Source organism: Balearica regulorum, chromosome 4 (assembly GCF_011004875.1).
Source record: "Balearica regulorum gibbericeps isolate bBalReg1 chromosome 4, bBalReg1.pri, whole genome shotgun sequence".
Classification (NCBI taxonomy): Eukaryota; Metazoa; Chordata; class Aves; order Gruiformes; family Gruidae; genus Balearica; species Balearica regulorum.
The window spans coordinates 67,868,015-67,886,349 of record NC_046187.1 but is presented as its reverse complement, the minus strand read 5'-3'; the positions used below and the strand labels follow the sequence as shown (position 1 = coordinate 67,886,349).

The window sequence follows — 18,335 nt, the reverse complement described above, 5'->3', positions numbered from 1 at the left end:
AATGTTTGGCTTTGCACCACTAGATGGCAAACGCAGACCATTCGATAAATTACCCGATTACTTGTAGGAGTTGCTTCCCATCATCATCAATCTTCAGTTCTATTTTGCGGAACACACAGCCATTACCTGCTTTACCTGTTGCAAAACTCAGATCAGGTGAAGCAACTTTCATCTGAAGTACCAGGTGAAGTCTGAGTTAGATGAACCATCAGCGAGGCTGAGCGTAACGCCTGTGCTCCTGAAAGCAATTACGGTTGTTCAATTTTAAATGTTTTTTAAAAGAGTCACAATCTGATCACGTTGCTGTAATCTCTGCCTCTCTCTAGAGCTGCTTGTCATGCTCTGCTATCACATCTCTATTAATTCTTACATTCATTCTAGGCACTAATATTTTCTATCTTTCTCCTTGAACACAGTAGCTTGATCTCACCTACTTCCATGCAAACACCAGCTTTAACCACTTGGTTGTCTCTCAGGCTGGTTCCATTTTAAGTAGAGTGAAGAGGGCCATCCAGCTAATCAAATAAAGCTTTAATCTTCCTTCCAAATCAATTCTTGGACCAATTCTACAGCTAATTCTGGTATCAGAAAAAATTAATTTCACTAGGTAAGCCCACAAATTCCACTTCATCTTTTAAGTCCTCATAAAGATGGCTAGAGGAAACCTGTTTCTTCTTCCTCTGCTTCTGTGGGGTAGGTCCCATGTCATTCTTCAGCTGGAACTGGTGCTGTTTAGCTGATTCCCAGTATGTGTGTTCAACCAACGCAGAGCTTGCTAATCCCTAGGGCCAAGAAGGGGCCATATGCTCTACTACAAACATGTAGCAAACATTTGGAAGATTCAAAAATAAATAACATCCTTATTTAGTTATATTTCATCTGCAATTACTTAGCGTTTTCTGGCTTTTAACATCGCTATTGAAATAATTTCATTTGTCCACAATATTAAATTGATTTTGAGTGCTGAAATTGAGCTTTATTCAGAAAAGTGAATTAAGGCAGCACTCTGGCAGTGAGTAAATGCTTTGAACATGCTAATGGGCAAATTCTACTCTGAGCTGCACTGATGAAACCCTGCTGACTTAAATGGTTCTGTTTCAGGACCAGAGACTTGATTTTGGCCTGAGAAGCTTAAGAGGTTTTCACGGCAGGACTTTTCTCAAAAAAATATTGTTTCATCCAAATGCAGAATATTTTATGGAAGCAGGTCTTAGTTTAACTACTGTTGAAGCAATGGTGAGTCATGAAGTTCTGAATACTTTAGACACATAGAGTTTTAAGAAACGTAGATTTTTGGACCAGGCACAATAATCAGATTGTTTAACATAGTGTGATCTCTAACTCTCTGATCAATGCTAAACCTGGGCTTTTTTAAATGGCTGCTTTCAAACGTCTCGTTTGTTTTTCTCTAGCATATATCGACGATACTAATTTATCACAGGGTTTAAAATATAAGAAAAAGCACGAAGTTACCCTATTTCTGCCTACCTATCTGGTCAAGCATGTGACAGGAGGCAGGAGAGCTGGCTTACCCAGGAGAGAGGTCTAACAGCTGCTGTTGTGTTCCTGAGTTATGTCTAGGGGACAGCTTGTCTGCTTTGAGATTGCCAGGGAATGTCTTTGAGAGCAATTTAATACTACTTTAAAAGACTTTTTTTTTTTTTAAAAATAATTTCTTTAGTGAAGTCCAAAATGCACTTGATATGTAAAGGATTCTGAATTTTTGCTGCATAATCTTAATCAGAAAGCTATTCTCTGATGTTCATCACATCCTTCTGCTAGACCTTTCCACTCCCTCCCTTCCTCCCTAGATAATTTTGTTTATTCAATAATAAATTCTTGGGTAGCATTTAAACCCATATATGTAAAGGCATAAAGGCTGCTAATGTGCAAAAAGATTCCTACAATCCTTAAGCATTTGCCTGAAGAGTCAAACTTGCATGACCATAGATTTTTTCAAAGTATTTTTTAATGTCAGTGATGCTAAGTCTAAGATGGAAGAAGGTGGAGGTGTCATGGTCAAGTCTTTCTAAAATAACAGAATTCCTTTACTAGTATTTCTAAATAATTTGAATTTACTCTTTTAATTACTTAATTGAATTTACTCTTTTAATTACTTTAAAAAAATTTCAATGACTTTTTTGGAAATATTCTTGTGTTGTATGACCCATTTGTGGTCCATAGCCTTTGAGTGGACTGTAGCAGTGCAGAGGAGTAGACGGCTCCAGAGAACAGCAGAGAGGGATATTACTCAAGAAATGCAAATACATGTTTCTTTTCACTGGCTAGAAAATTTAAGATCCTTATGAGGATAATTAGTTCATTTAAAAAAAAAAAAAAGCTGACTGTCTCTTCCATTGAGCAGCATGCAATAAATCCTTCAAGATCTACTCAGCTCTTTCCTAAGTAGGGGCACAAACTATATCCTGCTTGTGTTATTCTGCCTTTTCCTGCAAAAGCTCTGAACAAAGCAGGATTTGGTTAAAAATAAAACTAAAGATATAGTAGTTTTGTTAAGTTGTAGGCTTTGTTATTTGCTGGAGTTGTTTCTAGCTGAAAATGAAGTGCAAATTTCAATCATAATAATGTGACCCGGCTAGTTTATTTGTCAATTTGATGGCAATGTTATGTGTAGCCAAGATGAATCTTAATTTAATTTATTACTTAACAAGATTAAGATATGCTTAGAAATTACATTTTCAAGAATAAAGAGAAAAAGGCTTTTTAAAAGGATAATTTTTCAGACCTTTCACTAAGCAGAGGTTTCTGGACACTAGCAGACCATGGATTTACAAACTGTGCTTTCATTTTTTGCAGTTAACACCACTTCTTCACTTGTGTGCAAGTAGGCCTGTGATGGCCCTGTTGAAGTTTTAGCAAGGCAGGTCAGAAAGCAGCTTGGCAAAACCAATGAATGCTATTTGAATGTTATTTATTCTCTATGCAACCTGACAGTACGCAAAACACAGGTTGAATGGAGATATGAGTATCCATGCGTAGTGATGTACAAATACCCTTAAATGATTCATTTCTGGATCCTGAAAAATGAGCTTGTGGACACCACTGGCCATATTTTATATGAAGTATTATCAAAATCAAATGTGCACCCATTAAATTGCACCTAAAATCCATGAAATAAAAAGGATACCCAAACTTCAAGATTTTAATACAAACATGCATTTTTAAAATTTTTCCTACCTCACTCTGTCTGATTAGAGATGATGTATGTACAGCTGGCTCATTGGATCACTTATTCCCTGGGAACACTTGTCCTCAAGGATATGGCCTCATTCTGTGCATGCATGAATAAAATGAGATCTGTGTTTAAACAGAATTGAAGCAGCTGCAGTTGTTAACAGGAACCTTAAAAAACAGAGTCGGCTCTATTAGCTTTAAAGAATGAATTTGGTCTTGAAGTCGATGATAATGGGAAATTTCACATGAATGTCAATAGTTAATGGTCAGAGTCCTTTTTTTTTTATTATTATTTAGAGGTGTGTTATGTCCCATAATACTCATTTGGCTGAGATTTAAAGCAAAACTTGCAGTTTTCTGTGGCACATGTCCTGCCTTCCTCTGCTACTGTACTTCACCTAAGAACAGAGTGAGTTTCATTCCTATAAATATGTCCTTTGGTAACACATTTTTGAATTCTTGCTAGAAGCAAGTGGATCACAACTCTGGCCTAAGAATACGTTATCAAAGAAAGATAGATGCAGTAGGTGGAAGTTTTTCTGAAAGAACAGGGATGGCAGGAAACCCAGTTGCCATCTCCTTCACTTCCAGCAAACACAATTTATTGTCTTTATGCAACATTTTCCATCAAAACTTGCACAAGCAGTGGGTACTTCTTGTTTATTTTCCAATAAATCTTTGCTTGAATGTCACTGCAACATACCTGGAATTAAAAGCCAGTTTGTGAAAAGCACACATAGATCCATTAATTCCAGGGAACCACATCAGCATTTTAATCGAAGTGTAATGAAGAACAGGTCCCGACCACAAAGCCAGGATTATCAAGGATACCATAACTTCTTTATTCTAATTTCTTCTGCAATCAAATATTTACTAGGCTTAACTGAAGATCAGAATGCTTTTTAAAAAAAGCACAGAAACAATTCATAATATGTCTAGGGCTAAATCTACACTTGGTGTTTGGTTCAGACTTGAGTCCATCATCTGAATTTAGTAATTTTGCCTCTAACAGGCAATGACCTTTGTAGGAAGGCAGCTATTAACAGCTAGGAAGTAGTAAGCAACAACTTCGTAATGTCTTAATGGTAGCTGGTTACAAGAGCCCTCTTCCTTGTCCCTCTCGTTGCTCTTCTCCTAGGTATGAGGAGCACTCGTGCAGTGCTCCCCAGGTGGGATTTTCCACCACTGCCTGCTTGAATCAAATAGGTTCATTACCAAGAAATACTTTAATAAGATGTACCACTAGCCAAACACACTTTTGGAAACGTTCTTGAGTCCTTTTCCAAGCATCAGAGTATCTTTCTTCTCTCCAAACCTTTAATTTTCTTTTCTTTGCTCATCATTTTGGAAAACATTTCCAGTGCAATAAGAACCAAAACTTCACTGTATCAAGAGGGATGACTGTGCCTGCATCTGACAACAGCTCTGCATGTAGGTATGGCGCCAACACTGAACCTGCGAGATGTGGCCACCAAGTACAGGTGAGACCTGACAGAGGCAAGCCAGTCTGCACACCGTTAAGTGGGGACCTGATGCTGCGACAACATAAATTAGTGGGGCATAATTAATAGATTAAACAACCCAAGGAAGGAAACTACTTCTGCATTATTCTGTCCAAGCAGAAATGAATGTTAAACTTTTATGCAACTATAATTCTCATGATTATCTTTTATGTTTGAATAGAGCTACATCTAAAATAAAATGGCCTGTCCCTCCTCAGGCCATAGATCTCTATCAACAGTACTAAAAGGAAATGCATTAGCTAGTCATTTTTAACTAGAAAGGCCATGGCAGCAACAATAACTGGTTGCAAATTATTCCAAAATTAAAATTGAGATCCAGAGCTGGGTATCATTACTGCAGGTAATTAGTGCAATCAGTATAGCCTACGTGCAACAAACAATTCACAAATATCAGATAATTTGATCTGCAATATTTTCTCTGATGAAAGCAGCTTGACAATATTTCAATTGACAGTTTCTGTCCTTGGCTTTGTTTTCTGCTCTGACATTCAAGGGCCTGCTGCTCCCTACGGCAACTCCTTTTGTCTCAGATCAATACGCATTTTATGTTTCATGAAAACTGGCCTGTATACAGTTACCTCTGGTGAATCCCCAAGGCAAAAATAGCCTTTTAACATATCTTGAAAGTTAGTATATATACGAGTCTTCCGATTGACCAACCCTGCCAAAATAATATACAGAAAATCTCACCGGGTAGAGTTACTGGTTTACCAACTCAGGGATCACTGGCACAAACTGTTGGCTCCCAGTATCACGGCCACTGCTTAGGTCTCACTGCGACTTTTGCCAGAAGCCTTCCCTGAGAGGGGTGCAGAGCCGTGCCATTCCTCAAATGAACCCCAGACTGACCACTTCACCGGGAATGATCTGATCCCGGGCCTGCCCCATACAATGCTGTCAAGGTCCTACCTCCTCCCTTTTCAACGGCAGTTTTTGTTCCAAGGCTGCACACTGCACCAACCCACTGTGGCTATGACTTTTTGCTGAATTCGGGGTATTTGCCTTGATTTATTGGAACATATGCTTTTTGATCTGTATGCTCCCTCCTTTGATTTGCAGTGTGTCAGCCAGAAGAATGGGGATCATAAAGGGGGGGCTTGATGCTCTCTTCACTTGAAAAAGTGCCTATTTCTTCTTTGACCCTCCTTATGTATGTTGGAGGAGAAACCAAGAGGATGATAAATCTAGACACAATGTAGGATGAAATGCTGCTGCTCAGCATGCAGAAGGCTACTCACAATTCAGAATAAATAGCTATTGCTGTCTCAGGTGGACAGAAGAATCCACTTTAGTTTTCCTTTGTCAGCTCCAGTACAACTCTTGTGTCAGCAGACTGATGTCTTTCATCAGCTGTTCCTCTGTGTTCTGTAATAGTACTAATAATCCTAAGGATTATTGCAATAGGTATTTAATAAAGAACTTTCCAATCCCTATTGCTGATATTCTGCTACGGAGATGAATGAGACCTGTTGATTCTAAAGGAGCATTTTATTTTAAGTCTTACTGAAGGCAAAAAAAAAAGGCAGAACTAAGTAAAAGCAGTAATTTACCGCTGTTTATCTCAAAGTGACAAACTTGCTCATTCTTACCACTAGTGTTTAAAAATTTGAAACTGGAATTCTTCCCCCAAATAAATCCTGAACTACAAAATCTAGCCCTGGTCCTATACCACTCTTAAAAATACAGATCAAAACCCCTATCAGCTCTAACTGTTGACACACTTGTAAAATTACCTTGCATTGTAGTTCTCTGTTTAGCATTTGCCAGAGGCTATCCTGGGAGGATACAGCTGTCCCACAGTGCCAGCGAAGCAGCCGAGGTTCGGAGGTCCCGCTTCCCAACCCCATTCCCTTCTACCCAGCTGCTGCCTTTCGGGAGGAGGGGGGCCCAACAGTGAGTTACTGTCCGACCCCGTGAGACTTCATCCGTGTTCCTCAAGAGGCCAAGACCCAGCCACTGACTTCTGTCCTCTGAGTCCCCTTTTTCTATCAGACTTTTAAAAGTCTTCACAGTAGCGTCTGTTTTCATTACGGAAATTACTGTTTGTTTGATTCCATGAAGGATTTGGTTTTCCTATTCGTTTTGTGGAAGACAATCTCACACTAAGTTAATGGACAGAGTAAAATCCTAAGATAAATTATGTATTGCAAGTGTTCCAATAAAAATTATTAACTAAAAAAGCCTGTAATTTACACATTCAATATAAAATTCATAGGTCTTGTTAATATACAGTGGGTTAGAGGAATGGAGAAATCAGAACACTGAAAAGAAATTTGTTTTCAAATTACTCCATAGGGCAAATTGTTATACTATTTAAGCCAGAGACAAAATTACAGCGGCTTCTTGGGGAATTAAGCCTACCTGGTTTTTATTTGCAGCTTGGTAGTATTGTTGACAAAAGACAAAACAAAAATATTAGAAAATTGCAATCACTTTTTTCATCTTGATAATTTTCTCAGGACAGATGTTCACCTGGGATATATCCATGCATACCCACAGAATATGAATAAGATATCCAAATCGTACCAGTGTGTAAATCAGGGGTTTTCTCTTTTTTTTTATCTTGCTTCAAATGTCACTGATCTTTAGTAGTTTTTCATCATGTAAGCTCTTGCTATATTAAACATAATAATACTAATTTTTGGGATATAGTTATGAATATCCAAAAATACAAGATAATATTTTATAAGATAGAAGCCACTGAGGTAGATGAACTAAGACAGTCCACAAGGAAATCATATTTAGAAAAATCCTTTGCTTTTTCTCTTGGCAGCATTCATCTTTCATCTTTTACCATTGGTTTAAATGAAGTCAGGCTCAATATGAATAACCACAAAAAAAAAAAAAAAAAAAAAAGGAAAATCTGTGGCCAGAGAGTGATCAACGGCTGACGTAGGAACCATATCACACTCATTGCAGAGAAAAAAAGCAACAGAGATAGTGGGAGAAGCGTTCATTCTGTTACATATGGTTAATTAACACTATCCATCACAGTCCCAAGTCAAAAAAACTTAAATCGGTTTTAAGGCCAGCAGGGATAACTGTAACCATCTAAAATTACTTTTCCCACATCGCAGACTACAGAATGCTGTTTGGTACGGTCTGAGTGAAGACAGAGCTGGGGGGTGAGCTGAGGCACAGTCTCTAAGAAATGCATTCAGCCTTGGCTTTCAGACCACAAATGATGGCAAACCTATTATGACCCAAAATCGATTGCATCAGCCATTAATCACCCTCACTGTTAAAAACGTGCACCTTACCTCTACCCTGATTTCTCACAGATTCAGTTTCTACCCACTGCAGTTTTTGTAACTTTACCTGAAAGATTAAAAGTCATCTATTACCAGAAAACTTTTCCCTCCGTAAGACATTGCCAGCTGTTTCTAACCCTCCCGGTGCCCTCTGCTCAGCTAAGGAAGTTTCCCAGACATAATTCCTGTAATCTTTTTCTGATCATTTTCCAATTGCTCATATTTATTTTTATTTGAAACACGAACAGCAGAACCCAACCTAGTCTGCAAGGATTTTTCTGTGCTGAATAAGTTGATGACACCAGTTCTCTCCCTTCCTTCCTCAATATTTTCACGTGGCTATATATACACCTGTGCCTTTGTCCATCCCTGTGCAGTAAAGCATTTCAGCTTCAGTGAGTAAAACTGGTGGACCTTAGGCGTATGTTCAACTGTGCTCCTAAATATAGCTCCACTTGAGCATACTTCTACAGACTTACAGCCTCCTCCACCTCTACCGCTACCTCTTCTTGCCTGTCTTAGAGCTTTACTGTAATGGGAGGTTTTTGATGGGATGCTTTTATAGCCTAAACCTCAGCAGTACAGCTGTGCCTATATATTTTAACTTCCTTTTGGCATTAATTACTTTTTTATCTCTTGACATCGAGTATCTCTTAGATGAGAGAATGTGTGAATTTTTGAGTGTCGTCTATTTTTAAATAAATATCATTCAGCAGAACAGTGGACCTGTGTATTTTGAAATGGAAATAGATTATGTGGCAATGAAGGGAAAGAGCTAGTAAAACATACATTTCTAAAATCAGGAACTGCAAAGATTTTTTTTCTCTCAGAACCACTGCAATAAGAGTTAAATTCCATTACTTCCAATCTGCCAGCTGTGAGAGAGAAGTGCAATTTTAACAGGTGAATAAAAAAAAGAAAAATGAGACAAAGCTCTGAAGGAAAAGCACAAAAGCCATTACAAAGATGATTTCAGGATTTAAAAAACCCACCCCAAATCACTCAGCAAGTGACAGCTGTGGTTTTAATGGAGTATTCTTAAAATGAGATTTATATGCAAACTGCCTACAGAAAGTAAAAAAAAAAAAAAAAAAAAAGGATGCTAATAACTTACACACGTTAAAGGTTTTATCCCGGGCTCACAAAATGTTGATGGCAATGGATGGAATATTACAACACACCATAAACATCTCCGTTACACAATTGCTACTCTGGTCTGGTTCTGCTATGAATGATTTGGTACAAGTGCTGCAGCAAAGCAGCTGTCCTGGTGCCCGCTCCTGCTCCACCTCTTCCCAACTCACTGGAGTCTATTAGGGTGTCTTGTATGCCACCCCATCACAAACCAGTATTTTTTTCTACTACCATTGAAAATATTCCTGATCTCCTAATGCATTCTTGTGACTTGAAAGAAAGTTTTGAGTGTGCATGAAAAATGTTGGATCAACATTGAAGACTGTATCACCAGTGCACCTGTAGGTCCAGGAGTGTCTTTGGCTGATGAAACTTCCTCCAGCTCAATGATTGATCTTTTTCCATAGGTGTCTCTGGTGAGCAACTTCAGTTCACATCAGCTGAAATTCAAGAACGTGCTAAAGATGAAATAGGTGGGAGAGGATATTATATCCTCCAAATTCTGAGTTATGCAGGAGCCAGACAGCCAAATGCAACACTTGACTGATAAACAAGACTTTGGAAATTCCTCTCTACGTTGTGTCCGCCTATTGCAGACAGTAGTGCAGAAAGCATAGTAAAATTTACTTCTTTAGATGTCTGACAAGTGAGCTCTGACAATTTTTGTTTCAATGGGTTAAGGCGTCTTTCCTGGCTTCTTGCACCTCTCTCTGCCTGACTCCACCAGGCACAGCAGAGCTGGCAGGAGATAACATACGCCCGCACCTCCACTGCTCCCAGCCGCAGCCCAATGTCTTCACTTCTAGCGCTGGTGCTGATTTGTACCGAGCCACCAGTGTGTGCGTAGTGCTGCTGAGTTTGAGCAGGCTGTGTTATTATCGGGCTACTATCATTATTAGAGCAGACAGAAACCTACACATATGTTTAAGTCGCTGATGCATAATGACTGCACGCATATAAATACATACATGCATATAGATACCATGTTAAGTATATAATTTGTGCTGATGGACTTGCATGTATATGCACACACCTCTACACTGGTGAAGCAGTGAATCAGATCATGTTTTTTTTTACATAAAATATCCACATTTCTGAACCGGCAGCTTCAATAGGCACATGTACTTGTGGTATGTGTGCAATTCGGTCCTTCGTTTATACAAATTGTAGGAGGCATTGCTTAGGAAAGCAGAGTTTGTGCAACAACACATTGCCTCAGCATCACAGCTTTAGTCATGCTGTTTAGAATTCAGTGGTGACAAAAGCTAAATTCTCCTTCCAATATTAAATATAACTCTGCTTAGATGTGGAAAAGTAGTGCCAATTTCTTAAGCGAGAGCTAAAGTGAAGATCCAGTTTTTTCTTGTGACAATTTTAGAAAATTGCCTAAAAGGTTGCAGAGTTTTGGTTGGTTGGGGTTTTTTTGGTTGTTTTTTTTTTTGTTTGTTTGGTTTTTTACCTCTATTCAGTAATTCTAAGACTTAATCTTCCTTCATGTCATTACAGATCCAGCAAGGTATAGTGAGCCTTGTCCATCCCCATCTGCCTGAAGAAGCAGCTGGAAGGCTCCCGAAGAGTGGCTTTCTCAGCCCTTTTAGTGCCAAAACATTCTGTTGAATCACGAACAGGCTTGATCTCTGACCATGGTTTTAAAAAAGAATTAGGTTTGGAGAAACTAAACTCGTAGCATTTTGAATAAAAAAAAAAAAATCACTAACGCATGTTCTCTGAAACACAGGCATGACACGAGTGCCTGGCGAGTCCAGCAGCACAGCATTCTCACCTGCACTGCTTAGGGTCAGACCTCACTTTTCTAGCTGCGCTGGAGCCCTACCGAGAGGAATGATTCATCCCATGTAAGAGCTGAAAAGACAGAGACTCGGATTTCGTTTGCCGGGTTTCTTGCCTGAAATACATCTCAGTCGTCCAGCAAAACCTGTCGGAACAATTACCGATCCCTATGGAAGAAACGTAGCCCGTCCCGCTCCCCCCCCCACCCCCGGCAACTTTCAGCCCCGCTCGCTCCCAGCTGTGGCCGTGCCCGTCTCCGACAGCCCCGCTTCCCCCGGGGAGTGCGGCGGCGGGGGGGGGGGGGGGGCATGTCCCCGTTCCCTGCGGTGGGACCGCGCTTTTCCCTCCAGCCGCGCAAAACCACCGCGCAAAGCCGGTGACGGCTGCAAAAAACTGGGAGGTTGACTCGGTTTCGGGAGGGAGGAAAAGAACGCCGCAGGTCGGCCGCCCCCGCCGCGCCGTCCCGTCCCGACCCCCGCAATCCCCGCTGCCCGGTGGCCCGGACGGGGCGTCCGTGGCGGCGGAGCATGCTCAGAGGGCGGCGGGGGCGGTAGGGCCGGCCCGGGGAGCGGGCAGCGGGGAGCCGGCAGCGGGGGCGTCGCTTCGCCGCGCTCGGAGCCCCAGCGGGCGCGGGGCGGGCGGAGCCGCCAGCCCGGGCGGGAGCCACCTGGAGCCGCGGGGGCGCTGAGCCGCGCAGCCCGGAGCGGGCACCTCGAGGAGCGGGCGCGGAGCGGGTACCCCGAGCAGGGTGCGCGCTGAGCCGCGGAGCGGTGAGCCCGAGGAGGAGAGGAGCGGGCTGAGCGGCGAAGCGGAGGCTCCGAGCAAGGCGGGGGGGTGGGGTGGGTGGGGGTGTGTGTGAAGCGCGCTGAGCTGCGGAGCGGGGAGCACAAGCGGGGGGGACGCGGAGCGGGTACCCCAACCGGGGGCTGCGGGACAGAGACCCCGAGCAGGGGAACGCGCCGAACTGCGGAGCGCGGCCCTCAAACGGGAGCCGCGGGGCGCGGAGCAGAGACCCCAAAGCAGGGGGACGAGCGCTGAGCCGCCGAGCGGGAACCCCAGCGCGGGGCCCCGGGGCAGAGACCCCAGGCGGGGGGACGCGCTGAGCTGCGGGGCGGGGACCCCGAGCGGGGGCCGAGGAGCGCGGGTCGGGGCGGGGGGCAGCCGGCAGGGGTGGCGGCGGGGCGGGGGGGCAGCGGCCCCATGGGGCCGGGCGGCGGGGCGGCGCTGGCTGCTCGGCGCGTCCCGGCCGCCGCCCCCCCGCCGCCGGCGGGAGCCGCCAGCCATGCTGCGGGGCGGCCGGAGCCCGCTGCTGCCGGAGGTGGGGACCCCCGGCGGGACGCGGGGGCCGGCGGGCGCCCCCGGGGCGGCGCGGGTGGCGGCGGGCAGCCTGCTGGCTCTGCTCATTCTCTGGACGCTCTTTGGGAACGTGCTGGTGTGCGCGGCCATCGTCCGCTACCGACACCTGAGGAGCAAGGTCACCAACATCTTCATCGTGTCCCTGGCTGTCTCGGACCTGCTGGTGGCTCTGCTAGTCATGCCCTGGAAGGCAGTGGCTGAGGTGGCCGGGTACTGGCCCTTTGGGGCTTTCTGCAATGTCTGGGTGGCCTTCGACATCATGTGCTCCACGGCCTCCATCCTGAACCTGTGTGTGATAAGTGTGGACAGATACTGGGCTATATCCAGCCCTTTCCGCTATGAGAGGAAGATGACCCAACGGTTGGCTCTGGTGATGATCAGCGTGGCGTGGGCTTTGTCTGTGCTCATCTCCTTCATCCCTGTCCAGCTCAACTGGCACAAAGGTGGGGATGTTGTTGCTGCTGGTGATATTGGAGATGGATTTGGCACTGGCTGGGCAGCAGCGGGTGCTGTCACCACCTGGGCAGAAGACATGGGCACCACGTGGGTGGCATTGGCAGCAGTGAGACCCTCTGATGGGACCTCTGGCAGCAACGATACCCTCGTTGGACCATCAGAGAGTTGTGACTCCAGCCTCAACAGGACTTACGCCATTTCCTCCTCCTTGATCAGTTTTTATATCCCGGTGGCTATCATGATAGTTACCTACACTCGAATCTACCGCATTGCCCAGGTGCAGATTCGTCGGATCTCTTCCTTGGAGAGGGCAGCTGAGCATGCGCAGAGCTGCCGGAGCAGCCACATTGACTGCCACCATCACACAAGCCTCAAGTCCTCCATCAGGAAAGAGACCAAGGTGTTGAAGACCCTCTCCGTCATAATGGGTGTCTTTGTCTGCTGCTGGTTGCCGTTCTTCATCTTGAACTGCATGGTTCCCTTCTGCGAGAGCCCACCCAGTGACCCCCACGCTGGCCTTCCCTGCGTCAGTGAGACCACCTTTAATATCTTCGTTTGGTTTGGTTGGGCCAACTCCTCTCTCAACCCCATCATCTATGCCTTCAATGCTGACTTTAGAAAGGTCTTCTCCAACCTCCTGGGATGTGGTCAGTTTTGCTCTAGCACTCCAGTGGAGACTGTTAATATAAGCAACGAGCTTATCTCTTACAACCAGGACACCCTTTTCCATAAGGAGATAGTGACTGCTTATGTTAACATGATCCCAAATGTGGTTGACTGTGAGGAAAATCGCGAGGACCCTTTTGATAGGATGTCCCAGATCTCCCCTGACCACGAGATTGCCACTGACTCTGTCTGTGAGCTGGACTGTGAGGGGGAGATTTCACTAGGAAAGATAACACCTTTCACTCCAAATGGTTTACATTAAATTGCATCCTGCCCTGGTCAGTTCTTCTTGGGTGATAGAACAAAATATTAGCACTGAGTGGAAAAAGCTGCTTGGTTTTATGCTATAGTTTGGTCAGTCACTTCATGCTAAACTCACTTCTACGTGTAGCACTTTGCAGGATGTAGACAGCGTCATACAGGGAGCTGGCAGCACAAACTGAATTCAGCACTTCCCCAGGCTGGGAGAGGACCAGGCAGTCGTGTTGATTAGCTGTGGTGAGGTATTGTGGTATAATTACAGTCAGTTCATGTTTATAACGTGTTTGCAAATGAAAGGTGCCATTGTCAGTGCTAAGTATTACAACTTCTAAAATCAGGGACAGATGTGGCTGGCATAGACATTAAATAGAAAAAAATTCTAGGCTGTTTGTTTGTTCAGATCTTATGTTTCTTTTTCTCCGTTGTTTTTTGTTTGGTTGGTTGGGGTTTTTTGTTGAGGTTTTTTTTTTTTGAAGATAGAAATAGTGAGGTGGTGATTTGGATGATTATTTAAATGCGTGTTTCTGCCAAAACAGTTCATGTGAAATCCATGTTTTCCTAGGCGGCGTTGTTGCCTATGATATCCTTGCCATGTTCCCAGATGAATAAATAAAAGTTACGTTGATCAAGGGGTTATTATCTTTCATTTATCACCCTGAAAGGTTTACAACAAGTATTCAAACTTTAACATTTCTGTTTGAATGGTTAGAATGACTAACAGCTAAACCCTATTATTTTAAAAGCAAAATAGTCTGTATAGAAAATACAAGTTTTGAATAAAAGCAAGGCTCATAGGAATGATTGACTTAGATGAACTCTTTTATATGGCTCTACTTACAGCTAGATTCATGCCTGTTTTTCTTTGGTATTGTAACTGACGCTATCCCTCTCTGCAGCTAAGAATATATATATACAAGCTATACATATATATATACACACATACCTACAAGCTATTAAAACTTTCCACTTAATTCTATACTTGAACTTACTTTTTAAAGATATTATTAATGAGAAGAGTTTGGTGATAGAATTAGGAGGTGGATGTATCTAAACCCAGTAATTATATTTTTAAATTATGTTAATAATCAGCATTTCCCAGTGTAGACATTAGAGAATTTATTCAAACCAAGAGAAGAAAAAAATGCTATTGATGCATTTTTTTAGTTATTTACTTATTAACCGGAATTTAAATATACTTTAAGTCCTTTGACTCTATAAAAGCAGTCTTTAAAAATTGTAGAAGAGTGTTTTAAGCTCTGTTTCTGTTGAAACGTTTACATCAAATGGAATATTTTATTTAGAAATGTGTAAGCTTTCAATTCAGAAATCAAAAGTGATCTTATTTCGAAGGCAAATGATCAAAGGTAGTAAAAGCAATACCAATATTTATTTCAAGTTTTGGTGCACAAAATGAACAACATTTGAATTCAATTTCCCTTTAAAAATACCTGTGCCATGAGCTGAGCAGATTTAAATCGAATTGTAGGTGCGGATTCAGTAGCACTCCCCCCTCATGGCCCTGACCTGGGGTCTCCCCCTTCCTGCCCAGCCAGGAACAGAAGACCCCAATATGCTGTATGGGGGGGGAAAGTAGGATCTGCACTAGGCAGCATGGTTCAGGGGGAGTCGTCTAAGCAGATGCTGGGTTTTGTGAATGTAACGCACTTAGGATTGAGCCTCTCTGGAAGTCAAGCCCCTAATACTGGTTTGGGGATTGTCTTACCTCCCCGGGGGATATGGGGTGGAAGAAGCGCAGGAGGTATGTGATTGAAATCCCATTGTGGTTGCTTCTGCTGCAGTCCAGTTTTGTCTGCAAGCAACGTTTTGTGTGTGTAGTCTTTGATATTCATTCGTTATATAGTCATTTTGGATTATCTTTTCAACTGCTTGTCACCGAAGATTGACATCTACCTGAGCGTTTTCTTTGCTGTTGATATGAAATCTCAGTGTAATATCCCTTTACAGCTGTCCTCAGAAAAGGTTTTGTGACTGTGGCTTAGGGAAGCTTGGAAAACAGAAATCTCACGCTCAGAACCAGGATCAACCTACTAATGGCTTGACATCGAGGGTGAGTACGTTTCTCCACTAAAGCAATCATATGTTGCCTGGGGTTAACCGTAGTTCTGTCTCTCCTGGTTAGATAAACTTGCCCAGAATAAAATCATTTTCCCAAATCAAAATGAAGGAAACTGCTTCTGGTGGTGCAGTGATGAATTATCCCAACTAGAATTTAGAGTATTATATTTTCCAGTTACTACTCAAGTTTTGAGGCTAGTACAGCATGTTAAACTTGATAGATCTGTGCAAAAATCCTATGATAGCCAGATGCAAGAGGTGCAAGCACCTGGAGCTGATTCCAGCTCCCAGGGCAACGCCTATATTTTATCCAATTTTGTCCATATTACGTCAGAAGCAGGCCAGGGAAGTGGGGCAGGGAAAACATGATCTCTTCCTGAGCACCTGCGTGCCAACAGGCTGCGCAGCCTGACACTGCGTGTTGCACCCTGCGCCAGCAGCAGTACAGAGCAGAACGACAGTTTCAGTGGTAACAGTGAAGAGAGTGTCCCCCCACCTCCCCAAATAGCTTTTCCTCTTCATAATAACCCTTGTGCTGGTGGTGTGACAGTTCCCTCGGATCCAGTTCCCTGCAGGTGAGGTGGAGGGGTAGGTGTGTACAAAAAGATGCTAGAGCATCCCCCTGGCAGGTGCCTTTCTCCTTGTTGAGGCCTGGGTTTCTGGAGCAGGTGAGTGGGCTAACTCTGGGACACAGGAAGATGACATCTCCATCAGTGGGTTTATGTAACAGCTTTGCACAGAATGTTAGAAACAGGCTTAGATCTGAAGGAAGGCAAATTTTAGCCTGCTCCCAGAATTTGGGAGCATATTAGGACAGTACAGAAAACTAGCCAAATTGCCACTTTCCATTACTAATTTTTAGTTTATGACTTCAGCTGGTAAATGATTTCTGATAGTGGCTCTACGGTGTAATCTCTCTCCTTGGAATACGTACCTGTCAGGGAGCTTCATCCTTTGGAGCCCAGGAGCATCAGAAAGGGAAGATTTCTGCTTGGAAAGACAGAGTGAAGGTACAGTTTTGCTAGAAGCACAGATTGACCTTAAGGATCTGAAAGAAAACCTTTTTCTTGACTTGAAACAGGGACAAGTTTTTGGTAGTGTATTAAAAATTAGTACGATAAACTTTTTAAAGAAATGTGTATCTTGCCTTGAACTGTAAAAAGGAGCAGTGTTTTAACAAAAACGTCCCCAAAAAGGCTTTTTAAAAACTGGTTTCTCTCAGATGAAACTGCTGCCCTACTTTTTTAATGGTTTCCCTCTTAAGGATGAATGCGTCTGCCTAGCCATAGAGCAGAGTTCCTTGGAAGTGCAAGTAGATTTTGAAAATCCTCATATCCTTGTGGTGTCACTCAGGAACTCATCTGTGCCAATGGTTTTGTGCCTCCCATCACCATATTTTCTTCCGTGAAAGTCACCTTACTCCTGTCATGCATTTTACTCCCTAATTAAGCCTGATCACTTATTGCTAACTCAGTTTCGTTGTTTTTTCTTTTCTTTTTTATCCTTTGTACTTTCATGATTTGAATGTACAGTGCCGTTTGGCTTTCAGTCATCGTTACTTAATCTAGTCCTGAGTGATGGCTGACCTTCAAGGTCCCAGATTATTTTCAGTTTCTATTTTGTGTTACTGTTTAGAAATCTTACCTTGTAATACGTGTCAGTGTTAAATCACCTCTCAGCCAGCCAGATCTTCTGTTACGGCTTAATTCTGTTAGTCCTGGGTAACTCCATTCCAAAGGAGGGTCGCTATATCAGCAGCCTGTATGTTTTCTGTCTAACTAATGACAGAGGAGCTCATTTTAATGAAAGAACAGAACACGTGAAGGTGGCTTAGTTCATTTTTAAGAAGCTGGGACATGAGGACATAAAAGTACAGCGTTTTGTGTAAAATGCTGCAAACACCACGAGGACTCTTTCACTATTCAACCCCCCCAAGAGCTTTTATCAGCACTGGCTTTAACAAGGAGTGGTGGGTTGTATAGTGTTGGGGTTTTTTTCCCAAGCTAAAGAAATGTAGATGACTCTCTCTGAGGTGAACAGAAACAAAACACTTTTCAAAGGGAGAAAAATTACTGCAATATTTTGTAGTAAGTTTGGTACTTTATCCCTTTGCTTTCATTGTGTTTTTTACTTTTGCCAGCCACATCTGATGTGTCTCTGCAGGGAGGCTCCCTACTGAGAACTGCTGTATTTTTGTAACATATAACAGAAAAAGGCTTCAAAATGACGAAGACTTCTTGTAGAAATAACACTAAGCACAATCTTACACCATTTAGGAGTCAATCATGTATAAACTCAGCATTCAAGAGACTGACAAGACTGGAGGCAGTGTTCAGAACATGCATCGGACTGGAGGTTTGAGGGGTCACAAGTCCTTCAGCGGCTTGTATGTGCCAAAATTGCCACTCTTAACAAGGAGGGCATTTTTGTCACTGTCACACAGAAGGCAGAGTATACACCTATGTCGGTGCTAATAATTATGCAGAGATTTTTCTTTCCTCTGAGGCCGTCTTCCCTACTGTTTAATTGGATTCATCAGATCTTTAAAATTACTCAGTGCCTATTAAAATCAGTAGAAGACCTCAGTGATGGATGTGGCTTGGGTCACAGAGCAATGAAATTATTT

The 18,335-nt window shown here is 43.0% G+C and overlaps 1 protein-coding gene across 1 annotated transcript; it reads left to right on the top strand.

Annotated features, from left to right (window-relative positions):
• Nucleotides 1-12,118: 12,118 nt before the first annotated feature.
• DRD5 (dopamine receptor D5) lies at nucleotides 12,119-14,228 on the top strand. Its single transcript, XM_075750750.1, has one exon. It carries the CDS (start codon nucleotides 12,177-12,179, stop codon nucleotides 13,632-13,634), a length of 1,458 nt encoding a protein of 485 aa, XP_075606865.1. The 5' UTR covers nucleotides 12,119-12,176; the 3' UTR covers nucleotides 13,635-14,228.
• Nucleotides 14,229-18,335: the final 4,107 nt, after the last annotated feature.

Bases quoted from the DNA above. Each gene is read 5' to 3' on its own strand.
- DRD5 (XM_075750750.1), top strand. From the start codon at position 12,177: ATGCTGCGGGGCGGCCGGAGCCCGCTGCTGCCGGAGGTGGGGACCCCC.